Source organism: Rhipicephalus microplus, chromosome 9, assembly GCF_043290135.1.
Source record: "Rhipicephalus microplus isolate Deutch F79 chromosome 9, USDA_Rmic, whole genome shotgun sequence".
NCBI classification, from domain to species: Eukaryota; Metazoa; Arthropoda; class Arachnida; order Ixodida; family Ixodidae; genus Rhipicephalus; species Rhipicephalus microplus.
The window spans coordinates 24,907,553-24,933,549 of NC_134708.1; the positions used below are offsets into that span (position 1 = coordinate 24,907,553).

At 46.6% G+C, this 25,997-nt stretch overlaps 4 protein-coding genes across 5 annotated transcripts in view; 2 read left to right on the forward strand and 2 right to left on the reverse strand.

The window, feature by feature from the left end:
- Positions 1 to 5,663, reverse strand: part of LOC142771621 (uncharacterized) — a 52,237-nt gene extending 46,574 nt beyond the window's left edge. Inside the window, exon 1 of the mRNA XM_075873348.1 lies at positions 5,277 to 5,663. The gene's annotated coding sequence lies outside the window, so the exon portion shown is untranslated. The remainder of the gene's footprint in view (positions 1 to 5,276) is intronic.
- A 3,219-nt stretch (positions 5,664 to 8,882) lies between these two features.
- On the forward strand, positions 8,883 to 12,434 carry LOC142772195 (post-GPI attachment to proteins factor 2-like). The gene is made up of 2 exons (XM_075874365.1): positions 8,883 to 9,532; positions 12,009 to 12,434. The coding sequence occupies exons 1-2, from the start codon at positions 9,374 to 9,376 to the stop codon at positions 12,432 to 12,434; spliced, it is 585 nt and encodes a 194-aa protein (XP_075730480.1). The 5' UTR covers positions 8,883 to 9,373.
- Positions 12,435 to 13,904: 1,470 nt separating this feature from the next.
- On the forward strand, positions 13,905 to 19,507 carry LOC119164933 (post-GPI attachment to proteins factor 2-like). The gene is made up of 2 exons (XM_037417131.2): positions 13,905 to 14,040; positions 19,184 to 19,507. Exons 1-2 carry the CDS (start codon positions 13,965 to 13,967, stop codon positions 19,330 to 19,332), a joined length of 225 nt encoding a protein of 74 aa, XP_037273028.2. The 5' UTR covers positions 13,905 to 13,964; the 3' UTR covers positions 19,333 to 19,507.
- Positions 19,508 to 20,300: 793 nt separating this feature from the next.
- Positions 20,301 to 25,997, reverse strand: part of LOC119164934 (complement C3) — an 84,532-nt gene continuing 78,835 nt past the window's right edge. For both annotated transcript variants that reach the window (XM_075873349.1, XM_075873350.1), the window contains 2 exons: positions 24,773 to 24,917; positions 20,301 to 23,141 (listed from right to left, as the gene is read on the reverse strand). In XM_075873349.1, the coding sequence (XP_075729464.1) occupies positions 22,925 to 23,141; positions 24,773 to 24,917 (362 nt within the window). In that variant the 3' untranslated portion in view covers positions 20,301 to 22,924. The remainder of the gene's footprint in view (positions 23,142 to 24,772; positions 24,918 to 25,997) is intronic.

Genomic DNA, 25,997 nt, shown 5'->3' on the forward strand with positions numbered 1-25,997 from the left:
CCGCCGGTGTCACACAGACACTTGTGATCGCGGTCAGGGCATCTGCGCCAAACTCGATGCTGTACAGCGCAGCAGCGACAAAGTTGTTGTGCGCGATCAAAATTTCTCGAGGAGAACCGGTATTAGCCACCGCTACACGGTCCGGATCAAATACAGCGCAGCGCGACCACATGCAGCAAGTACCCACGTGACAGCGTTCACTATAGCGCGTCAGAGCGCACCGCGCATTCAGAACTAACGCCCACACAGAACAGTCAGCACTGAAGCATCACCATATTCGCAAGGAATAATATCGCAATGATACAAACCGCCGCACAACGCCGAAATAGGGGAAGCGCTGACACACACATAACACAGCCAGCGGCGCCCTTACATACCCGCACCGCTCCAGCCAGCGCGGGCGCACCGCTAAGGACTAAAATGCCTAGGGATGTTCGCGCGATTTGGCACCTAGGCCGCGCGTGGTCGTGAGAAAAGCACCTAGTGGGGTGGCTACTCTTATTAGTTTGCACCATGGCTCGCCGTGGCGCGGCAGTCACCTGTCTGTAAGACAGGTGACTGCCGCGCCATGGTCGCGCCATGGGACTGCCGCGCCAAGGACTGCCGCGCCATGGGACTGCCGCGCCAAGAGAGAGTTGCGATAGGGACGTTCCCAGGACAAACGCTGGGGACAGTAATGAGTCAAGCGGGTGAACAACTCGCAGCTAAGGCTGGCAATCGTAACCTCGTTGTAATTGCGGGAGGGTTAAATGACGTCCTGAAAAAAGAATCGTCAGGACTAGCGACGGCCTTGGCGAGAGGGGTGGATGACATGCGCACCGTGTCCCCCCAGGTGCAAATTGTAGTATGCACAGTACCGGAAGTACCGGTGCGCAACGTCAACATGCGAAGAGCGGTTGTCGACGCAAACAAGGAGATATGGCGGATTAGTCGAGAGAAGGGTTTCGAGGTAGTGGATTTAAACAGGGAAGTGCACAGGTGGGGTGGATTCCAAAGAGACAGGATTCATTTCGATAAGAGGCTTGGACACGAGGTGGGCTGGCGACTGGCAGGACGCGCAGTAGCTTTTTTGGGGGGCTCACGGGCCCTTCGGAGTCCGGGGTAGCTCGTAACAGGGAAAGCAACCAGGAGGACGCTTTGACAGGTAGAATTGCGAAAAACCAGAAAAAAGGTAAAAGAAAAAGGAAAAAGGCGCGTGGTGCAATTAGTTACATAAACATGCAGGGTGGCAGAAAGAAGGCAAAATGGTTAGAGATTGAGGAGCAGTTAAACAAAGAACAGATAGGCGTGTATGTGGTTACAGAAACACACCTTAGAGACTTGGAAGAGCCACCACATATTAAAAATTATGTTTGGGAAGGGTGTAACAGGACCATATCGGAAAGGAAAGGTGGGGGTGTAGGAATGCTAATTCACCGCGGAGCCAAATGGGTTAGAGTGAAACAGACGTGTTCAGAGCACCTCTGGGTTCGGGGCACAGTAGGTGGAAAGGAAACGTGGCTAGGGGTAGCCTACTTGTGGACGGGGAATAACTGCAGAGAAAAGAATCAGGAGATAGTGGATTGCATGAGTGCGGATATTAAGGAATTTGGTAATGGGGCCGAAATCATCCTTCTAGGGGACATGAATGCCCACATACATGACCTTGACGGATATTCAGACACCAATGGGAAGTTATTACTAGATCTTTGCGAGCAACATAGTCTGGAGATAGTTAACACGGGGCCTAAATGTGACGGCCAGATCACATGGGAAGTCGGAAACAAGCAATCAAGTATTGATTATTGTCTCATGACTGAAGGAATTTACCACAAACTGACAGAAATGAGGATAGACGAGGAAGGCATTAACAGCTTGGGTAGTGATCATAAACGAATAACATTACAAATGGGATACGAAACTGAAAATATGAGCATGGAATCAAAGTCTGGCAGCTCGTATTTAAATGACAAACAAATAATAAATATAGCCGCAAGAGTCGAGGAAGAAGTAGGCGAAATACCAGGCAAGGACTGGGAGTATAGTGAGCTGTTACATCTAATGACGAAGGAGATAGGGAAAGAGAAGAAAACTGTTTGCTGGAAAGGAAAAAGGAAGCCAAAAAGTTGGTGGAACAAGGAAATCCGGGAGGCGATCGAGAAGCGACGCGAAGCCTCACGGGAGCATAGAAAGGCAAAAAAGGAGAAGCGGCCGCAGGACGAAGTCAAAAAAATATGGGAAATATATTTAGAGAAAAAATCCCTTGTACAGAAATTGGTAGAGGCAAAAATTAAAGGTGAAAGTGAACGCTGGATGACAGAGATACACGAAAAAAAGGAGGCCGCGCCTAGGATTTTTTGGAGCCACATAAAGGCGCTAGGTAGGAAGTCTGTCACAACGCAACAACATATTCTAGATGAAGGAGGAAATCAATTGGAAGGGTACGAAGCGCTAGGTTACATCCAAAAGGTAACAGCCGATTCGTTTCAAAAGAGCGTCCAGGGGATCTCCCCGGTGAGTAAAAGTGTGGCGGAGAAAGCAACAGAGGAAGAGCTAGTACTTGATAATTTCAACTGGAAAAAGGCCGAAGGAAAAATTCCAAAGCGCACTGCCGCGGGTTTAGATGGGATTCCCGTTAGCCTCATTAACGAACTAGGACATAACACTAAAGAAGCATTGTTAAAAGCAGTAGAAAAAAGCTTAAAGGAAGGACAAATACCGGACAGTTGGCGACAAAGTAGAATGAACTTAATCTATAAAGGCAAGGGAGAAAAGGACAAGATTCGCTCGTATAGACCACTAACCATTACATCGGTACTATACAGGATGGCGATGCAAGCAGTAAAAATGAAAATAGAAACATGGGCCGAACATAACGATATTTTGGGAGAACTTCAGAACGGATTTCGAGTCGACAGGCGGTTAGACGATAACCTGTTTGTTCTCACTCAGTGTATAGAAATATCCAAAATAGAGCATAGGCCCTTGTACGTGGCTTTTCTAGACATCACTGGGGCATACGACAACGTTAATCAGGAAATTTTGTGGGATATATTGAAAGGAATGGGCATGGGCGACGACTGTATACAGCTTTTGAGGGAGATATACCGAGAAAATACAGTTTGCATAGAGTGGGAAGGAATGCGTAGCAAAGAGAACGTTGAGGTTAGCAGGGGTCTGAGACAGGGATGTCCTTTGTCCCCGCTGTTATTCATGCTGTACATGGTGAGTATGGAAAAAGCGCTAGAAGGTAGCAACATTGGTTTTAATCTGTCACACAAACAGGGCGGCATGATGATTGAGCAGAAGCTTCCAGGTTTATTTTATGCGGACGATATCGTCTTATTTGCGGACAGTCGAGATGATATACAGCAGCTGGCGAATATATGCGGAAGGGAAGGTGAAGCTCTTGGACTAGGATTCAGTGTAACGAAGTGTGGATTGATGGTATTCAATGATCCCTGTGATCAGACGGTGTCCATACAAGGCCAAGAAATACCGAGGGTAAGTGAATACAAGTACCTTGGAGTATGGGTAAATGAGAGTGATAGATACATGGAGGTACAGGAAAAAGCCTCGGCAGCAAAAGGAAAGAGGAATGCGGCAATAATGAAGCACAGAGCGTTGTGGGGATACAATAGGTATGAGGTGCTTCGAGGTCTGTGGAAGGGTGTAATGGTTCCAGGGCTTACTTTTGGGAACTCAGTGGTGTGCATGAGGGCAGAGGTGCAAGCGGGAATTGATGTAAATCAAAGGACTGTGGGACGCCTCGCGTTGGGTGCTCACGGGAAGACGACAAACGAGGCTGTAAAGGGCGATATGGGGTGGGCAGGTTTTGAGGCGAGGGAAGCGCAGAGCAAAATAAGGTTCGAAGAAAGGCTAAGAAATATGAAGGAGAGTAGATGGGCAGAGAAGGTGTTCCGTTATTTGTATAGGAAGAGCGTGGACACACAGTGGAGAAAAAGAACTAGAAGACTCACTAGTAAGTATACGGCTGGTATTGTAAGCCGTATGTCAACAAAGAGCGTTAAGGGAAAAGTCAGGGAGGCGGAGAGGATTTACTGGATGGCAGCTATGGAGAAAAAATCGGCTTTGAGTAACTACCGAAAGGGCAAAAATGAAATAAGGAGGGAGGCATTTTACGATAATTCAAGGGGAAGCGCTTTACTGTTTGAAGCGAGATCGGGTTGCCTTAGAACGCGTAGTTATAAAGCAAGATTCAGTAAAGAAGAAGAACAATGCACATGCTGCGGGAAAGATAAGGAAACGGCGGAGCATGTTCTGATTGAATGTGGAGATATCCACCCAGGTGTACGTTTGGGCACGAGCCTACAGGAAGCCTTGGGTTTTAGGGACAACAATGGAAAGCTGAACACACCCGCGATTGAAATAAGTAAGAGACGGTTAGAGTATTGGTGGCAGAAAATTAGAGAGAAAGGACAAAAATAAATATTGGAAAAATAAAATATGGACAGTGTGCCGTAAATGGCAGAGAACTTAAGCTGAAAATTTACCTTTTTTTCCATTAAGATAGAATTTATCGAAGTAGAGGCATTAGGCCAACATAAAAAGAAAAAAAGGCTTTTTTTTTTTTTGTCGAGCCTGGTGGCATACTTGTCACCACCCCGTTATAAAGGGGACGCTCATAGCATCCATCCATCCATCCATGTAACGGTGCTGGATTGTAATGTCGCCACCCGGATTGTAATGTCGCCAATCACAAGCAACTTACGGGCTTTAGGCACTTATTTCCTGCTTCCCTCGTAACTTATTCTGCTGCATTAATCGGACACTAAATCGATGAGTTACACCACTTCGGACGTATACATTGTTCTTTGAGCATTCTGTTGTAATTGGATACCGTAGCTTTGGGATGTCAGGCCCAGCAGTTATTATATACCGTTTCCGCCATCATGGACGCATTATCAAAATCGAAACTGAAGGACGAAATTTCGCTCTTGATTTCAGCCAATTCACGTCAGCCAGTGAATGTATGGCGTCACTTATTTCGAAGTCTTTTTTTCTTATCAAACCTATGCCTAATTGGCTCGGTAAAAGTTCATTTAACTTGCAATATAATGCCCCTATGTATCATCAAAATGCGACCACTTTGGCGCCAGGTGTCAAACCTACGCCAGAGAGTACCTATTATGCAAAGACGGTTCGTATGTAGTGTAACAACTGCCACTGGATCGCAATTTAAAACGATTGTTCTCACGTACTACTGTGCTCCGTTGCAAATACGAACGCTTCAGGCATTCAAACGGGCGCACCGACCCGTACGCAAGAGTTCTTACCTCACTTTTGCAAGCGCTGATGGAGTCGAAGGCAAACTTTGGCTCCAGCGTGCGTTTCTAGTTCGCCAGGCGTCATGGAAAGTTCGGCGATCGAATTACGGTGCACACGCCACAACGGTCGATAACTACTGCAAAACGTAAACTATCCGTGTACTAGCAGTCGGGCGCAGCACAGTTCACGTCGCTTAGACCACTGGCACGTGAAATAATAATAAAAAAAGCAAAAGAGCTGCGTATTCCGCTCGCGTAAACTGAGAGCTGTTGGCGCCTAAACCCCCTTCACCATTTCGCGCGTTGACGTAACAAACGAAACCGATGACGTAACATCTGAGATAGCGGCGGGGCGCTGATTGCTGTCTCGGCGTCAGCACCTACTTTGTGTATTTGTATGCAGATGGCGTTAAGTGTATTGTTCTAATAGAGTTACAACATTAAGGTTACAGGCAAGATCGTGGTTACACGTTATGTTGTTTTGTGGCGAGGTATTTGTACACAGCTTGTAATATCCTTGTAATATTAACCTCCGTACTGAAGCCGTACAAGGCCGCCACATTTTAGAGGTTTCACAACTGGTAGGCGCGTAGCCAGAAATTTTTTTTCTGGGGGGAATAATTGATTGATTTGTGGGGTTTAACGTGATTATGAAAGACGCCGTAGTGGAGGACTCCGGAAATTCTGACCACCTGTGGTTTCTTTAACGTGCACCCAAATCTGAGCACACGGGCCTACAGCATTTTCGCCTCCATCGGAAATGCAGCCGCCGCAGCCTGGATTCGATCCCATGATCTGCGGGTCAGCAGCCGAATACCTCAGCCCTTAGACCACCGCGGTGGGGCAAGGGGGGGAGGTAAGGGGCTTCTTAAAGGCTTGAAAACATCGGGGCCGACTGCGTAACTCGTAGTGGCACTCGCCAGAACTACTGCAAGCGGAAATGACGCCAAGATATTGCCGCCTTATGATTGGATAAATGTAACGTTAAATGTGATCGCGGCATTTCATCAAAATAGGAATTACTATGCTATTCATTTTTTCATTAGCATAACTTTTCACTCAAAACGACAGAGAATAAGGGTCTCCGACTTTTCCAGCTCGAAACTGCAACGCTGGTCAAATAATGCGTCGAACACCATGTGCGGGAGGGAACACTCCGACGACCTACCTTTTCCTTCCTCCGTGCCGACGACGCTCCGGGCGCCGTTATTTGAAAAAACTAAAAGAAAAAAATGTAAAAGCGTTGAGATATATACGTCATTGCAAAAAGAAAGTTCAGTAAAGCTAAAAAACATTATAGAAGCGTTCGCGAGCTGGCTCGTTTCGCACGTGTCATTCTCTCTTCAAGTACCACGTTGTTTGTTACCATCGCAACGGCGTCCTTAATACGCTGGACGTAACAGGCAATACGTCGAGCTTCCAGTACGATAGGGCAGCCAGTTCATTTCATTGGGCAGCCTCCCGATGTCAGAGGGTGAGAGAAACACGGTAAGGTGATCTCGCGAAAATCGAGTTGAGGGTAAGCATCCATTTCATTCTATTTTGATATCTCTACGCTGAATAACTTTGCACTGCGTGGCCCTAGCACTGCCGTTCTTGCGGTACTTATGTCTTAGGCCGTCAGTGTACGCAACTAGTTAGAAAAACATGTAAAACAATGAAGTCGTGAAAAGTCTTAGAGGGCCCCTTCAATTTTTAGCGGAACAGGGGTAAGGAGTGGCGGCGCCTGAATAACACGAGAGAAACCTGCCCCCCCCCCCCCCCCCGCCGCAAAATTTACGCACACCTTCATTTTATCTGGAATTAAAAAAAGCTACCAAATTTTTCGTTCGGGTCCACTACTCCGGACAGAACTGCAGGGGTGTTTTCTTAGCCGCGGAGAAATTCATCACGGAGACTAAAAAATAATGGTTCACTATATTCTGCAGCTTTGAATGTTTTATTCCCTTTAACGGGCTATTCAAATATTTCCATGATATAACTACATAATGCTGCCTTAACAATAGAAAAATCTACCCACTACTCAACCAAGGCTACAACAACAGCAACAACAACAACAACGACGACGACAGCAACAACAACAACAACATGCATACTTCAATTGATCGTCCATGTGTTAGGACACGAAGTTGTGGACGATCTCCCAGAGTGGGCATGTATAGTGTTGAGGAAACAAACAGACAACTTAATTTATTATCTATCAGTAATAAAAAGCATTATTTTTTGTACCTTTTAGTGAGTTCCAAACATTATATAAACTCTATTATGTCTTTATAACTTCCATTATTCTCAAATTCCGTAAAATTTCATAGGAACACTCACTTCTTGGCCGATCTTTCACAGTGGGTATGAGCCACAGTAGAAGGTGAACAAGAACAACATACCGGTATCTTTCATGTATCAATTTAGTTTGAAGTTCATTTTATTTCTTTCTGATACATCCTGGACTAAGGAGCCCTCCCACCTCAGGGTGACACCGGGCATTGCTCGGGGCACTGTTTCAAAATAAAGCCCCGCCACGGTGGTCTAGTGGCTAAGGTACTCGGCTGCTGACCCGCAGGTCGCGGTATCAAATCCCGGCTGTGGCGGCTGCATTCCCTATGGAGGCGGAAATGTTGTAGGCCCGTGTACTCAGATTTGGGTGCACGTTAAAGAACCCCAGGTGGTCGAAATTTCCGGAGCCCTCCACTACGGCGTCTCTCATAATCATATGGTGGTTTTGGGACGTTAAACCCCACGAATCAATCAATGTTTCAAAATAAACGTTTACTTCTCTCTCTCTCTCTCTTTCTGATACAGAGAGAGGAGTAAGAGCTAAAGGCCGTATTGCCCGACAGAGGCTCCTACTCCCATGCGCATTCGGCATGCGTGTACATGTTTGCATGCGATGCGAGTATACAAACAATAGAGCAACCAGAAAAATCAAAACATGCATGTACATAATTGTCACTGCAAATAAAGCATTACAGGTTGACATCATACATGAAAACTCTTCATGAAAACAAACATATCATACAGACACTCCGAGAATATATACCTATACGCATTAAATTGTGAACTTTCAAATTGTAGCACAAACTATATATGCAGTACACGTAGAAAATTAGACAGATATATTTCATTGATAAGTTATCGTGGAATGTAACAGAAAGTTCTTTATAAGTTCTTTAAAGCGGGGTGCATGAAAATATATATGACGTTCAACAATGTTCAATAGCCGGGGTACTTGATACTCAAGGTCCTGACGCCCGTAGCTGGTTCGCATAAGTGGTGGCATTCTCGACAGAAAATAGCGCAAAGAAACGGGGCACAAGACGAGGACACACGGCACAGGTGCTATTTTTGCGCTATTTTCTGTCGTCACAATGCACCAACAAGACCAAATTTCGACAGTGTTGGGTGGCATTCTCGTTTGGTGACGTAATTGATATCGAGGGGGAAAAACGGGCAGGCTACTAACATATCTTAACTACCCAACGTATCTTACCTTAACTATATCAATTATTTAGCTCATACGTTTAACTTTACTTTAAACAGTGTTGCATTAAAAGACACCAAAGATATCACCAGTATTTTTTTTTTGCTTTTTGCTTCCCAATAGATTATCTTTTTCGCATATCCTTCCCCCCTTTTCTTCTTTATCTCTTCCTTTTTTCATTTCTTTGTATTTTGTTTCACACGTTCTACTGCCGCACGCCTCGTGGCCCATCCGCCGTGGTCGGTTGTGCCATAACTCCGAGAATCATCATCATCATCACGGGCACACTTTTGCCCAATCTGGAATGCCACTCAGAAGTGTGGCAGCTTGGGCCAGTTGGTATGACATGGCGATAGTTATGTCCTTAGTGTCCTTCTTGTCTCTGTGTCGTCGTTTTGTTCTCGCTCTGTAACTATCGTCTGGAATGCCAGCTGCGTGACACGATGCGCGCGCACATTCTCGAGCGCGCGTGGCAAGAAGATTCGAAAAAGTCGACTGCTCGGTGCTGCGCCGCGTTTACGTGCTCCCCTGTGGTCCTCATCATTACCCGAGACCTGATCTGACAAGACGTACCTCGGACGTGGAACCTCGGACGTACCTCGGACGTACCCGTGGTGCGCTCGTACAAATGGAAGCGGTGCCGATCAACATGGATGACGTCATGCTCCGGTTCCGGATGCACACCATCGTGTACCTGTCCTTCGGCCTGCGCTTCTGCGGTCTCCTGCTGAGCTTCGTCGCGCCCGTCCTGCTCTGGGGTGCCGCTAAGAGCACGAACTCTTGCGTGGTAAGCGGACCCGATACTTGTCTCACCTGGGGCCTTTAGGTGTGCGCAGGCGGGGTTGGCCACTTCCCCCAACCGGGGTCTTATTCGAAAGGGAGCAAGCTCCGCAGTTAATTGGGGGGGGGGGGGGGGGACCAAGCGATGACGTGCTTACCACAACTGACTGCCTTTCCGGAAAAGGCGAGGTGTTTGGCAAACACGGACACGAGATGGAAGTCGGGACATCGCGAACGCTTACTAACAACTGAATATGCGCACGACGCCGAAAAAGAAAGAGGGCATGCAAACTTATCTGCGCATGCGATGTGCAAAATTATCAATCTGACATGCCTAATGGTTTACGTGAAAGATAACTGTGTCGACATTTCATTTCAACCCTCTGCAAGTTAATGGACGTGGGCTCACGCATGCGTCATCACTACTATCTGCATGACATGCCTCAAGCTTCAGACGCGTTTCTTCACTTCCTTCTTGCGTCCGCGTTGGCACGCACCGTCTTTTTCAGAATGAATACGTACCAGCCGAGTGCTAGCCCTGGTCACCTCAGAGGGTGCGAGGAGCTAAGTCTGTCCCATAACTTGACATAATAGAGGGTAGATGCCGCGATCAACCTTCGCCCTTCCTGAAGGGGAACCCTGTGCCTTTGGTACCAGCCTTTCTTGGGTAAAAAATGGTAACAGCCCTTCAACGCAACACTAGTGACCCTCGGCAGCCGTTATCGTCAAAAAGCTGCATGGTCGTAGCCTTGAAGAATGATCGGACAGAATTAAATCTGAAGACTTTCTTGCCGCGTGGGGCAGAAGGCTTACTGTAACTAAAGTTGATATTTGGCGAACACAAAATGGCACCATATGGCAAGGGAGGTTACAGATCTATTGTCAATACTGGTCGCGGTAATGCGACCCTCCTAGACCCCCCCCCCTCCCTCACATCTATCTATATACGGGCCACACGGATTTCTGTACATTCAATGAAGTTTATATTTTGTGAACTTATTACCCTACAATCTAGCTATACTCGGCGACAAATTTTCATGGCACTGAAAGGAAAGCTACGGAGCCAAATCACGTGCTTAATCGCTAGTGAAGGCAGTTCCAAAGTAGCACCCGTATTTTCAACGTGAAATATATGTTCCCCCTTTATTTTCTGTGTGGAGCTATACGAGACAGGACGCAGCTCGCACCTGTAAGATATTCGTATTTCTTTAATATATCTGTTGTGACGTCGCGTTTCTGAACGCGTGAGAAAGTCCCGCTGTTTCAAGAGCACCTCAAACGCTAAGCGGCATCTGTGTGTACATGAAACGCTGATGGCAGCGCCCCCGTCACTCTGCCCACTGCAGCGTTACGAAACGCACGCCAAAACGACCTACTTTGCGTAGTGCTACATGTGCAGAAGCTCCGCCACCGTAGCTTTCCCTTCAGTGTCAAGAAAAGTTGCCACCGAGTCACTGTAGTTCTCGCATCCCTTGTCGTTGGTTTGAGAACCTTCCCAGCCTCCTTGTCATCTGATCACAAGCCACATGGCTACCTGTACATTCAATGAAGAAGAGATTTTTCTTGGGCTAGTTGATGCAAGGTTTACCGAAGGAATAAGGCACAAACGAGACCAATTCGGTCATTCCAGCGACGCAGCCGGCGTCATGTAGCCGTGATCCTAAGCTGTCACACGGTGATGAAACTGCGACGCAGTTCGGTCACTCAGTAGTCCTGAACCAATGAACGCGTCTTCAGTCTCTGCGACGCTGACGTAAACGCTCGCGACATCGCCGTATCGTCTGCCATTTCGACTTTCCTCTGCGCCACCTATAATCGCTGAAAGGATCAAATCGAAGGAGATACATGGATGAACGCCTCCGCGTTCGTTCATGTCTCTTCTTGTGTTCATCTCGTTTGCGCCCTTATTCCTTCCGTAAAACATTCAGGGAAATTCATGTTTTTAACTCATAACACAAAAAGTGCCGCCATATCCACGAAGTGAATGATGATGAGTGGGCGAAGCTCTGGAGGAAAACCTGGTAAACCATGAATCTTCCGTACATTTTGCCCACTCGATTTTATTACAATGCTCCCCCCTAGCGTACGTCGCTGCACTAAATCGAACGATTGCCTTCCACCAATGACACCTGACACATGTGACATTATTCCTATTTTATAACATCTCGCATCTTTCATCATCAACTACAAGTGCCGCCGTCTAGTTTATAACATCTTGCATCTTTTCATCATCAAATACAAGTACCGCCATCTAGTGAACACTGCAAAAACTAAACGAGAGGTGGCTACATACAAGGGACGCTACCGCCATCTAGTGAACACTGCAAGAACTGAACGAGAGGTGGGTACAGACAGGGGACGCACAGCCCACGCCCTAAGGAGCTTCGCCCCTAAAATACAGCTAGTGCGACCACAGAGCTGTTGTCAATACATATGGGGGGGGGGTCTGAGATAACCACCGAGAACCACTGCTCTCAACCCAGGTCTACGACCTGCTGCCCTCGGTGGACCTGGTGGTGGGAGTGGCGCCGCAGCGCCACGTCTGGAGCCTGGCGCTGCTGCTGGACCTGAACCCGCGGCTGGTGCTCGCCTTCCTGCACTGGCACTACCTGGGGCGGCGTTACGTGCTCGTGGCTCCGCAGGAGCGCTCCCTCTTCACGCTGGTGACGCACGCGGGCCTTGCGCTGCACGTGGCCGAGACGCTGTCGCTGAGCCTGGTTTCCGGACTGCGCAACTACCAGGAGTACCCGGCGCACGAACGTATCTACACCCACTTCGTCGTCTCCTCGCTCATGTTCATGCTGAGCGCGTGCCTGTCTCTGCGCATGTGCCAGCATGAGCAGGGTCACAAGGCGAGTGTCGTAACGCAGCTAAAGTGGTTGCTTGGGCGTGTTGGTACGTCATATTAGAAGGAAACGGCGCGAAAAACGAGAGACCAGACAAAGAAGGACACATACAGAGCACTCTGTACGTGTCCTTCTTTGTATGGTTTTGATTGATATGTGCGGTTTAACGCCACTAAACCACCATATGATTATCAGAGACGCCGTAGTGAAGGACTCCGGAAATTTTGTCCACCTGAGGCTCTTTAACGTGCACCCAAATCTGAGCACACAGGCCTACAATATTTCGGAAATACAGCCGCCGCAGACGGGATTCAATCCCGCAACGTGAGGGTCAGCAGCCGAGTACCTTAGCCACTATACCACCGCGGCGGGGCTAATTCTTTGTATGGTCACATGGCAAGTCACGGTCGTAACGCAGCCGAAGTGGTTGCTTGGGCGTGTTGGTACGACATATTGGAAGGAAACAGCGCGAAAAAATGAGAAACCAGGCAATGAAGGACACAGACAGAGCATTGTGTATGTCCTTTTTTGTATGTCGTTTTTCGCGCTGTTTCCTTCCAATATGTCGTAACGCGACCTTCAGGAAGTAGACTAGTGAATGGTCTTTACCACTGGCGCAGCCCAAGGGGTGGGGAGGGGGCAATAAGTTCAAACAATTGGGCATGTCCAAGTACAACCGTCATTTTGAGAAAGGGAACACGGAACGCGTGGCAGGTAGCCTCGTGCAGCACATGTAGCACGGCGTACTGACCAAATGTGAGCATAGAAGGACATACTGGTGCCTTAACATTCATTTCCTTCCTGCACTTCTCCTCACGGCGCTCTTCTATTTTTATAAGCTTTTGTTCTTTGACACGTGTAGCTGTAATATAAACACTTCTTATCGGAAGCAATCATTTTTCGATGAAAAGCCTCAACAGAAAACAGATCGAAAGAAGAAAGCGTAAAATAAAGACACATTTGTCACGGGAGTGTCATCAGCAGAAGGGACGGCACCCTTCTTTTATTTACAGATCTCACCGCCGTTCCACCCCACATAAGCGTACGTTAGGAGGCTGTCTGCCACATGCTCGCGCGTCCGCTGTTTTGAAGAGGCGGCTGTAAATGGCTTGCTATGACTTCATTGAAACAGTCATGTCGGAGCACCAACAGCGTGGGACGCAAACCTTGTGACGTCACGTTAGTGTTATCAGTACATCACATCTTGGTTGCTCTGATATCTATACACAGAAGTCAAATCATCATTCTAGCGACGCCGTTGTCACACTGAAGCAGGTTAATCACTGCTTCATTATACTGCATGCACGTCATCTAAGCCATGTTGGAACCATGTGCGTTCGTGACGTCACGTGCATGCACGCGCGAATATAAATGTAATGGCGGGGGCGGTTGCACGGGCCTGGTATGCTACCCTTGGCTACGTCATTGACTTAGTTTCATTGTGATTGCGACGATAATTCACCCAGAAAAGCATTTCTTTGCGAAATATCGCATCACAATGAATGCGCGTGCGCAGATGAAATGTGGTGCTTATTGACGCTCGTCTGACGACCTGCGCAGGCTCGCCGGTCCTTCCGCCTGAAGCTGTGCCTCATGATGCTGGCAGGGGCGGTGGCTGCGGCCATGCTCGTTTACGTGAACAAACACCGTGCAAACTGTTCCGAAAAAGGTGAGCCTACTGCATTAGTATACCACAGCGCCTGCGTGGTGTCCCTTTAGTCGACTTTCGCTCAAAGTTTAATCCCCCCCCCCCCCAAAGGGGAACCATGCTTACGCTGCCTATGGCAATAGACCCTTGTACCGAACGTGGAATGGTGCTGTGGGAGAGGTCCCATAGAACAGGGCGTTCTTTCACCCGAACGAAGACAAAGTTCAGCACTCTTGAAATTTGGGCTTGTTGGTACATACTAATGACGCGAAAGATATAGGCGGTTCAGTTGCCCGAGACAGCGGTCACCATTTCGCACAAAGTCGATGACCCTCCCTCGTCCCCCCCCACCCATATTTGGATTTTTTCTCTTCCCTGAGAGATCTCGGGATGAGGTCAGCCAATGTGTGTGGGAGTCGTATGTTGACGATGGGTGGCGCAGGTCTGGCCCCATTGGGCCAGACCTGGGCCATTCATCGCGCCACCCATCTGGCCCCACTGATGTCACATAGGATGTATGATAAGCTCAGGGGAATGCACATAGATGAAGGTGGCTCCAGAAGTCTGGGTAGTGATCACAAACGTATCAAGCTAAGTTTTGGAAGAGCAGTGAAAGTGGGAAGGAGACAAGATGAGCAACTACAGGAAAATGTTTATCCAGAAAGGCAAATTGAAATAGCCACTAAACAAACTGAGAAAGTAATCACGGAGGATAATAAAACAGTGTGGACATACACGAATCTAATTAGACTGTTTGAGCTAGAGCTTGCTAAGACGCGTGACAAGTCACCCCGGAAAAGAAGACACAAACCCAAAAGTTGGTGGGATGAGGAAGTTAAGAGAGCCATAGCAAAACCTCAGGAAGCTTCTAGGGAACACATACATGCTAAGCAGCGGGGTGAACCGACAGATGATGTTAAAAGAAAATGGGAAACCTTTCTAAGCTGTAGATTGGATGCATCCCTTCTGATCAATGAAAAGATTAGAAGAAAGGGAGCTCTGTGGCTGGTAGAACTACATAAAAAAGATCGAAAGGCAGCTGCGAAATTTCGGAATCATCTAAACTGCCCAAGGAATGAGACGAGCCTAGGGCAGAGGTTTAGAACTACAGCTCAAGGTGCTAGGCTAGAAGGGGACAAAGCTATAGAATATATAAGAACAAGGGTGACAGAAAAATTTCAACAAAGAAGTACATTATGCACCACAATAAACAAGAACGAATCAAGTGGTGCAATGGCTTAATTTTCACAACGAGAGTGGGAAATAGCTGAGAAAAGGGCTCCTAGTAGTACATCAACAGGCCCAGATGGCATTCCAATTATGCTGATAAAGACATTAGGTCCGAAGTCTAAGCAGGCTTTGAGAGAGGCAGTAAGCAAAATAATAATCGATGGTGAAGTTCCCGATGGATGGAAACTTAGCAGGAGGAGCATGATCTATAAAGGAAAGGGGGACAAAGCTGACATAAACAACTACAGTCCTATAAAAGTGACATCAGTGGTCTACAGGCTGGCAATGCAGATTATAAAGGAAAGACTGCAGGCACGGATAGAGGATGAGGGAGTGCTGGGCGAACTGCAGAATGGGTTTCGGAAACACAGGAGGTTGGAAGACAATCTGTTCTCACTGACGCAGTGCATCGAAATAGCAGAAAAGGAACACAGGCCCCTGTGGCTAGCATTTTTGGATATCAAGGGAGCGTACGATAGCGTGGTTCAAGAGGAATTGTGGGTAATACTGGACACACTAGGCGTGGAACATGTAGTCACTAATTTTTTAAAGGATATCTATAAAGGTAACAAGGTAGTTATGAAGTGGCAAACAAAAACAGGTATCCAAGCCTGCAGAAGTAAAACGGGGGCTTAGGCAGGGTTGTCCCTGTCACCCTTATTATTCACGATGTACCTACAAGGATTAGAGGCCAAATTAGAGGGAAGTAGACTGGGCTTCAACCTCTTTTTAGTCAAACAAGGAAAACTCGTTGATCAGGCACTACTAGCATTAATGTACACAGATGATATAGCGCTAATGGCCGACAACAAGGAAGATTTGCAGAGATTGATGGACATCTGCGATAATGAGGGAGATAGGTTAGATTTTAGATTCAGTAAGGAAAAATCAGCAGTCATGATTTTCAATGATAACAAAGGTAGTGAGCTTAGAATACAGGAAGTCACGCTAGAGATAACAGATAAATACAAATATCTGGGCGTATGGATAAGCAATGGGACCGAGTACCTAAGGGAACACGAAATATACGTGACGACTAAAGGTAACAGGAATGCAGCAGTGATGAAAAATAGGGCACTGTGGAATTACAATAGGTATGATGTTGTGAGAGGAATATGGGAAGGGGTCATGGTTCCTGGGCTGACGTGGTTTTGTGCATGAGATCAAAAGTTCAAGCAAGATTAGAAATTAAGCAACGTGGAATAAGTAGGCTTGCATTAGGAGCTCACGGGAACACACCAAATCTGGGAGGACAAGGTGATATGGGATGGGCATCATTAGAGGGCAGGGAAGCCAGCAGCAAGATAAAATTCGAGAAGCGATTTAGAGAAATGGGGCAGGAGTGTTGGGCTAGGAAGGTTTTCAGCTACTTGTACATGAAGAATGTCGATACAAAATGGAGGAAGCGAACCAGGAAATTGACTGGTAAATACTTAGAAAACAGCAGGTGGCCAAACCAAAAAGAACTATCGGTTAAGAAGAAAGTGAAGGAAACGGGGACTGACATGTGGAGAATTGGCATGATTAAGAACTCCGCACTAGAGATCTATCGAACTTTTAAGCAGGAAATTGCCAAGAAAATGATCTATGATAATACTGGGGGTAGTTCTCTACTGTTTGAGGCCAGGACGGGAGTATTGCGAACCAAGACATATCGGGCCAAATACGAAGTGGTAGACACAGTATGCAGTGCGTGTGGAGATGAAGAAGAAACTGCCGAACACTTGATAATGTTCTGTAAAGGGCTTCACCCTATAGTTCAGGATGATGGCGCAGAGTTTTCCAAAGCACTGGGGTTTAGAGACAGGGAGGGCAAAATAGACTTTAAGCGGGTAGACTTAACTAGAAGGAGGTTATCTGATTGGTGGCTAAAGCCAAGGCACGAGTGAAAATTAAACCCTTCGCTGCAAAGTACGCATCCTCAACCTCACTATTTAAAGGAGGAAAAAAGATAAATCTAATGGTTAGTTCACTGTGTATTACGGCTAGGTGGCGTTAGCCGCCGCCCGATCTAAAGGGTACAGCCACATCCGTCCATCCATCCGTCCATCCATGGACATCGACCTCGACCACCCTTCTCGCCATAGTCAGTTACAACTTTGGAAGGCAGCGGCGCTTTCCCCCTCAAAAGCGGATGCGTACAAGCCTGCACCAATGGATGTACACTCCAGACTGACGTCATTAACCGCACGGCCGTTGACCCCGTCTGCAGAAAGCAAGGGCGGGACTATTTCTTTAGTCGCTCAGACGATCAGCTGCCGCGCTTCCGTCGTCTGGGCGGGGCCTTCCCCGACAAAGTTGTATTCGACAAAAGGTATATTCAGTGGCCTATTTTACCCTTTCTGGTGAGTGGAGCACCCAGACGGCAAGACACGGGATTGACGGGAGCTGTCGTCACCGTTTCCCGGCGGTCTCAGTGTTAGCAGATGCGGGGCTATATGAGCCGAGTACACTAGTACAGGTTCCACGCTCTCTCTTCTAATCACGTAAATAAACCTGCGCTTCATTAAAAGAACACGTCATCCTTACTGGAAAACACAAGCTATGTGGACGAATGATAGGTGCCTGCTACCGTAACGACACCCACCAAGCCCTTGTCCTTGTTCACAAGGCTTACTATTTAGGTAGAATCTGGAGACACAATCACAACTACCAAAATTCTGCGAAAGACAGCAAAATTGAAAAAAAAGTTCAACATTTCCAAAAGCCTCATCTTTTCGTAAGAAATGCCGTGAAAGTCTCTTGTTAGAAATTTCAGTATTAAATTTCCAACTATGCAGTGCATAATGTAAACAACGTGTACTGTATTGTTACAGTAGCCGATGGAGTAAAGTATTATTTTGGTAACCGAAACGTCGGTCGTTCCGAGTGCTGCTGTAGGGCTTGCGGAGAAGAAACAAGAGGAAAAACGGAGAACGCCATCAAAGTTGAGGGAGCAACTTCTCGAACACACTGGTGGACATCTTAGTTTTTAAACATGGGCCGCAATAACGTGTAGACCATCTTCTAAACACTTGCTTGCATGTGCAATGCTGATAGGCGAGTGCGTATTGTGTTCAGTGAATTCCCGAAAGCTTAATTACACGGAACGCACGCACCCAAAAGGAAGAAAAGCTTGAGACCACCGAGTCTAGTCTTTTTTTTCCCCGCGCATGCATGCTGCAATCCTTACGAAAAATGTACCAGAAGACTAGCGTAGCCACAGTTTCTCGGTAGGGTAGGTTCAACCACTCTTTATGCATGTTTGTGCATCCATTTGTATGTGTGCGTGTATATATACACAAGCAAAATTGATAAAACTTTGGGGGAATGTGAAACCCTTGACCACTCCCCCCCCCCCCCCCCCACACACACACACCCCATACTTGAATGCAAATGAGTTCTGCGGAAGCACGCAAGGTGGCGGGGGGGGGGGGGATAAAAAAGGAAAAATAGACATCGTACCACCCGTTTGTAGTGAAAATGCATTTCCTTCTGGCTTCGTGCCACAAACCAAGGGCGGTTGACTATTTTCCCTTTCTTACCCCCCACCTGTCTACGCGAGTGTACTACTGCTCATAACCTGTATACATGCCACTACTTTAACGTACAGTGCCTGGAAATCAAACTCGACAGTCAGAGGGCGCGACTGCGGATCTTGAGGGTGACGGTGAGGGCGGTCGTTACACATGGGGTTCCATCGGGTAAACAGTCATTCAGTCTGCGCTTCCCGGCGTATCCCGCGGGGTGTTTCAATTTTTCGTAAAACCCGCCCTCCAGAGATACAGCCCGCTTCGTGCGCCACGGCACGCGAGTGCACTGTTTTGAAAGCCATTGCAAGCAGTGCTACGCCGGTGCCGCGAGAGTCGCCATGAATGGCCGTCTACTGGATGCGGTCACTGTTTGTACTATAAATAATAATAATAATAATGATAACGAAATGCACCACATGCAGCCGAATCATGGTTCCCTGTGTGCCAGTGGGTGTACGCCTTGTGTCACGTGGCTTTCCACTTGACGTTCGTCTACGACATCCCGAACCGAGAGGTCATCGTGGGCACGACGCGGCGGAGGGCTCTGCGCAGGGACAGCCGACACGGCTGAAGAATCAAGCCTCCGCGACCAACTTTCCCCCTGTTTGCTGTTTATTTTAGACTTTGCCAATACACGATGTCTGCCTTTTTGTTGCATAATGATGTGAACTATGAACGCAATTTTTCGCCGTCGCCGTGATGTCCTTCTTTAGGCTACGCGCACTTTGAGGGAGAGCGTATCAATCAGTTTATTATCGATGCCATAAAAGGATGTTACAGGGAGTACAATATACAGAAGAGGGTCCCAAAGTACAAGACTGCAACGGGCGTAGGAGAGAGTGAGCCCAGAAAGGATGGTGGCTTGATTAGAGTTACTGTATATGCTCACTGAAGGTAGCATATTCAGTAACTATATGCTTGATGAGCTCACCACGCCATCCAATTAAGCGTAAACACAAGGGAGCGTCACGTGATTCCGCCAGCCCCGACAAGCCAACCGTCTTGGATGATGACGCTCAAACCAACGAAATCATGGTGTCTCCTGGGTAGGATTAAGCCCCCACAGAAGAAATAAATAGCGAGCCGATCAATGGCAGCGCTCGTCCATCGCTTGGCATATTTTCAAATCATTGGGGGAGAGTTCGGCTGTTAAGGGCACATATCGCTCCTGATATAGCTTGCTTTCACTATCTTCCTTCTTTATTTGAAGGAATACGATTGAGGTGTGCTGAGGAGAGATTCGAAGTTTGGTTGTCAAGTCATGACACCAGTTATCACTTTTGAACAGCTTTCTTTACCACCCCCTCCTAACGCTGAGTAGCAGGTCTGAAAATTGATTCAGACCAACCTCCCCGCCCTCCCCGCTTCTCTCTCAAACATCTCTCTCTCTTTGAAGATAGCGCAAAACGAGGATGAGTGTAGGCGTTTCGCACTCGCCAGAACAGCCTAAGCCTCCCCTGCAACTCGAAAACATACCTTAAAGAGCACTGGACCGCGTACTTCCGTGGTGTGGCTCTATACTTAACGTGACAGTGCATGTTTCACGGTAAATTTCAATTTATTTCATACTGCCAGCTTGCCATGCAAGCCAGACAGGTGGATGGCACGCACAACATACTTGAGTCCAACAGCATTTACAGCATGTGGAACACAGGAAACAATAATAAAATATAGAAAACATGCAAGATACGCCAGGTGAGAACACTGGCAAGAAAATGCACAGGTGTCAGAAATGTTAGGACAAGTAACAATAAGGGAAAAGGATGACGATGCAATACAGCAAATGTTCACACAACGATCTACGCGCTCCCCAACGAAAAGGGAAGTTATCTTTATTGTCACTTTCCAAATGTGAAAAGTGACCGCGGTCACTTTTCACATTTGCCAAGTGGAACCACTTGAAGTGGAACCTGGATTTGAAGTGGAACCACTTGACAAGTGGAACCATTTGAAGTGGTTCCACTTGTCAAGTGGTTCCACTTCAAATCCAGGTTCAATAATCCACTTCAAGTGGTTCCACTTGGAAAAGATTTTTGCCTGGGCGACGTTTTAGGGAACACCTTGGGTCATAAATTAGCGAGAAGCATGCACAAGCGATGACAACTCGCTCTTTGGATTTCGTGCCGACCGGTCGTGTCCCCGCGATCTCCGACGACAGCGCAGCTCTGGCCGACTGGCTTGCCCTCCGCCATCTCCTGACGCCGACAAGAGCTCTCGCCGAGTGGTGCCCCGTCCTCGGACTTCTGCGACCGTGTCCATCTTTCCTATTTTCTCCTGACTTCCGTATGTGACTGTCGCTGCGCCTTCCTTTCCTCCTGCTCCTCTCTCTATATACCTTTAATTCCTATCCTTTTTGATCATTCCTTACCCCCATCCCACGTCAGCTACTGTTGAGGTGACCTCGCCCTGGGAGACAGTTACGGGGCTAACTTTTCTCTTCTTTTCATATAGAAATCAACCCCCCCCCCCCCCCCAACGATGACATATATATTTGAGCTCTGCGGTACAAATTGAGGCAGTGCGTTTCATTCATGGATTGTATGAGGAAACGGCTCGGTGGCTCTGCTAAGGCATTACAGTTCAAATTTATATACACAGAGAAAATATTGAGTGAAGCATCTGTTCCGATGCAAATAATTATATTCCTATGATAGATTGAAATTCAGCGTTTTCACAGCACTTCAGTGCGGTCTTCCATTTTCACCGGGTGTGCTGGTTTTTGGTAGCTACAGTTCTATTTTTGACATGGAAATCATCGTGAGAGCGCAACTAAATACAACACACAAAAGAAACAGACATCGTCTGTTCTTTTTGTGTGTTGCGTTTAGTTGCGCTCTCACGATGGTTTCTATATCAAAGCACCAACTCGCGCAACCGTCAACTTTTTTGCAGTTCTATGAGCGCTCCGACTTTGGAACCATACCGAGACTATTGCTACGCTATTGCGGAACGCTTAGAAAACTAAGACTGAATCACACGAACACGTGTTCCGCGTCGTCTAAGCGGTTCGCGATGACGTAGCCATGAATCGATAACTAGCTCATGCAAGTACAATCATAATGAGGTTCCTCTTAAAGTGCTAAATATAGCCGGAACGGCTGGTTTTTTGAGGTATACCCATGATTTAACCAGGACCTGATTAAGAGTGTGCCGTCATAAGGTACCGACAAATCCGGGTACTATACCCGCGTACCCATCGCTGTCATGCTGGCTGAAGGGCCATGTACGTACTGCAACTTCCATAGACACTAGCGGCAGTGTTCCCTCTAATAAGTATTGAAGGAAACTCTTTGGTCAATTATGCTTCCACCCACCCCGGAGTTCATGCGACACCACGGCTTCAGAGAGGGGACGAACGTTGCACTCGAATGCGAATGTTTACGCCATATAACGCACGTTTGCAGCTCGTTTTGTCTTGCAAGAAGTCTAGCTTCCGATTCTAACCCTGAATGCATTACCAATTATGCAACGTTCAACCGCTCAACGTTCGTTCTTCGTTATAAGTTCTGACCCGAGGGTCTGGGCGAAGAACGCGTGCACGGCGCAAAGCAGGATGCGCTGTGTTCTGCGATGGTCGCGACGGAATGAAGTAAGAAAAAAAAAATATCGACGTCTCGGGCTGGTCAAATAAAAGTTTATCCAATCCAATCCAATCGGGCTGCTCCCACGTCGGGATAGATAGGCCTAGCCTCTTTGCATGGTCGCAGGTTTGTCGAACTGCCCACAGTTGTTTTGAAATCCAGGCTGCGCAGGTCCCGTGGCATTTTTTTTCGAGAGCCTGACACTAGTGTGTCGTGCGTTAAAATTCACGCTCGACGTGATAATTTTGTCGTGGTTGGTGTACAAGTTGCTGAGATCAACAAACAGGAAAATTTTCTTTTTTGCTTCGAAGCAATGTGCAATGTGACGCAACATGATGCAGTATTTTTTACTCATACGGTCACTTGTTTTTTTCTTCAAGTTAAAAGCAGTACGATGGTATCAAACTATGTTCTCGTATACCAGATCAATCATGAATGAAATTTCCCTCCTGCTTTTTCCACACGCACATGGATGTGGGGTCTACAGTTCATCACAGTCTGTGTGAGAGTTGTAGCTGAGAGTAACCAATGTTGTAGGGAAGTGTGGAGAAACAGCCCCACGGGCAGGGATTACACTGGCCGCTAGTGGCGTTTGAACGCAGCCATATCCTTATTACTAAACGTTGCCGACCGCACAACTCTTAAGTGCTCCGGGCAGCCTTGGTGGCTCTGCAGTCTCGCTGAAAGCCAATGAAAAACGGAGCTTAGTTTTCCGCTAGATCTCCAGCTCGGCCGGGAATGTGCCTCCTCCTTCTCCACCTTGAAGAGGCGCACACTCTTGTCCAAGCTGTATCTCACACTGCAAATAGAAATAGATAAAGTTTCCCAAGAGGCATTTGGGTGATGACTCTTGAAGCTTCAAGGTTTAAACTTGTAGCTATATACAACTATAAATGCTCGAGATTACAGTACAAGCCACTTGGAGGATGAGTTAGTAATAATGCCGTGCTTGAACTACAGAGTATAATGTTTGAATTAAACAATAGCCACACCTTTTAAAACATTGATAATCGGGACAATAGGATCATCTTATGGCCTTTCCTAAGTAGCTAAAACAATTGAGGGACCCTTAAGCTTCACTTTTAGGAGTTGAATGCTATAGCGATTTCCTGTCCATGCAACGTACTTCACGCACTTAGTGCATGAAATATTTTCAAACTTGCTATGCAACGCACTACGTGGTCTTAGGGGAACAGCCACTAAGTGGGTGCATAGAAAGTTTGATAGGAAGTTGGCAAATAGGCTTAGCAAGATATCAAATAGGCATGTGTGCCTTTTGTATAGTGCATGAGTGGCTTTAAACCATCGCGAAACCATGCGATCACGAAACAGGTTGAAGCAAACACATGCTGCTGTATATGTGTACGTTTATATAAGTATCATCATCATCATCAGCATGACTACGTCCACTGCAGGACAAAGGCCTCTCCTATGTTTCGCCAGTTAACCCGGTCCTGCGCTTGCTGCTGCCAATTTATACCCTCAAACTTCTTAATCTCATCTGCCCACCTAACCTGTCTCCCCCTAACCCGCTGTATATATATGTACAAAAGGACATATATATGTGCGCATATATGATGTTGCCTACCGGCCAAATGAAAAGCTTGTATGGTTATAAAACTTTTTGAGGGCACCCTTATTATAGATTTCCCACATCCCACGTGAAGGTGTTGCGACATTGAAATACATGCTGCAAACTAGGCCTATTATTATCATTATTATTATCATTATCAGGGGCACGGGCTGACAGGGTTCATTTGTGCACCATGACCACCGAATCAAAAGAAATTGTGCAATTCGTGTCAGGATTGTGGTTAGATGCATGAACTCTCAGTACGTAAAAGTAATGGCTGTCAAAATGGAACAATCATCTTTAAAACGTTTCATACTTAATTTCTGCACTCCAGTTCATCTTGCAGTAAATGAAACTCCTGCTAAATTTTTTTGGATCTCCGCAGAATCTGTTTAACAAGAGTCTGTACATAAGCGTCCAAATGCGGATGTTGAGGGTGCGGATCACACCGGTGATACGCCCTTAGTTCATCTTCTTTTATTTTATTTTCGTTCATAAGTGCTGCGGGTAAACTATAATTTGCCACTACTCCCATCTGCTTTGCACGGCTTCGAATGACTACCTGTGGGTTCTTTAACATGCATCTACATGTGTGTATGCGGGTCTCTAGCCTTTCCCTCCACTGAAACGCAAACACTGCTGTCACGATCTAACGGGCATCATTCTTTAATCAGCAGCCTGTCACCGTTACCACTGCAACTAGGTGGATGCTCCCACGCTAACACAGGTTATATTTCCCATCTCCAGGTGATTTCTGCATTGCAGTGTCTTAAACCAAGAAAAGCATGCCTAAATACAAATTGCATGAACGCGAAAATGTAGGAAGTGACAAGAACACATAATTCACTCCAACTTACCCGACTGAGCCGTTATTCGCAAAGGGCTCACCATCGCGGCCGAAAACAAAGTACTCTTCACCCACACTCAAATCTGCAGTGCTGCAGTGATGCGGAGCCAAGAACAGCTTCGTACCGGTCAAAACGGCACGCTTTTTTTCTGAACCTGCAACATTAAAAATTAATGTGAACATTGAACGCTCAAGGTACAATCTTGTATTGACAACCCTCTTTTTGATCATGGTGGATTTAAATGGGTCGGAACTGATGAATAGATTAAGGAATTCATAAAACACTTTCATGCGTTTCAACTGACTTGCAGATTCATCAACTGCTGATTGAGTGAGGTGAATGTCTGGAAGACACCTGTTAGATCTCAACCAACTTATTGACTGAAAACAAGTAAACGGTCATTGTTATTGTCACTGTGAATCATGCACTCTCATGCATGCAAGTTGATGTTTTCTTCATTCAGTCATAAGTAAATAGCACAATAGTCAAATCATTAGGAATATATAAACAATTTCAAATTATAGCACTACCTGCGCACAATAATTTGCCATTTTACATTCAGTCCAAGTCGGAAGAGATCTGAAAGGGCACTGCAATGAATTACGAACAAAGTGAGGTTTACTGATTTATATACTTGTCTTAAATTACAAATATGTAATTATTCAGACACTGTGTTGGTAAACTAGCAAGTTAGAAAAAAACTAAAGGCAGTATTATACAATATACCTTGCTAGCAGCCCATGACGGCACAGTCGTGTAGTTGTGACCCACTAGATGCATGTGTTTTTTCATAGCAAGGTAACTATTTGAAAAGACTGCAACAAGCCATACCTTGGTATCAGCTATGCCCCACCTTTACAAGATAGCTTGCTGACTATGCTAAATTTTGTGGCGTGTGTGACGTAATCATGTGGTTCTTGTAGCAGTGCTTAAACACGATGCTTGACTGAAAAAAATTTCGTGTTAACTTCGACCTAAACTAAGCAAACACTATCAGCAGGCAAATTGCACCGTGCAGTCTAGATACTCATCTGATATATATTATCAAACACCTCGTTTGCGCATTTAATTATACAGCCATGACAAGTTCTGGCCTCAACAAAGCTATCTCGCCTCATTACACAGCTTTAGTATAGATGCGCAAACTTCCCACCTGTTTCGGCCTTACAGTTTATGGAAGGCACAAATGTTGTGATACCACCTGGTAGAATACGTGTAAGTTAGACAGAAACTT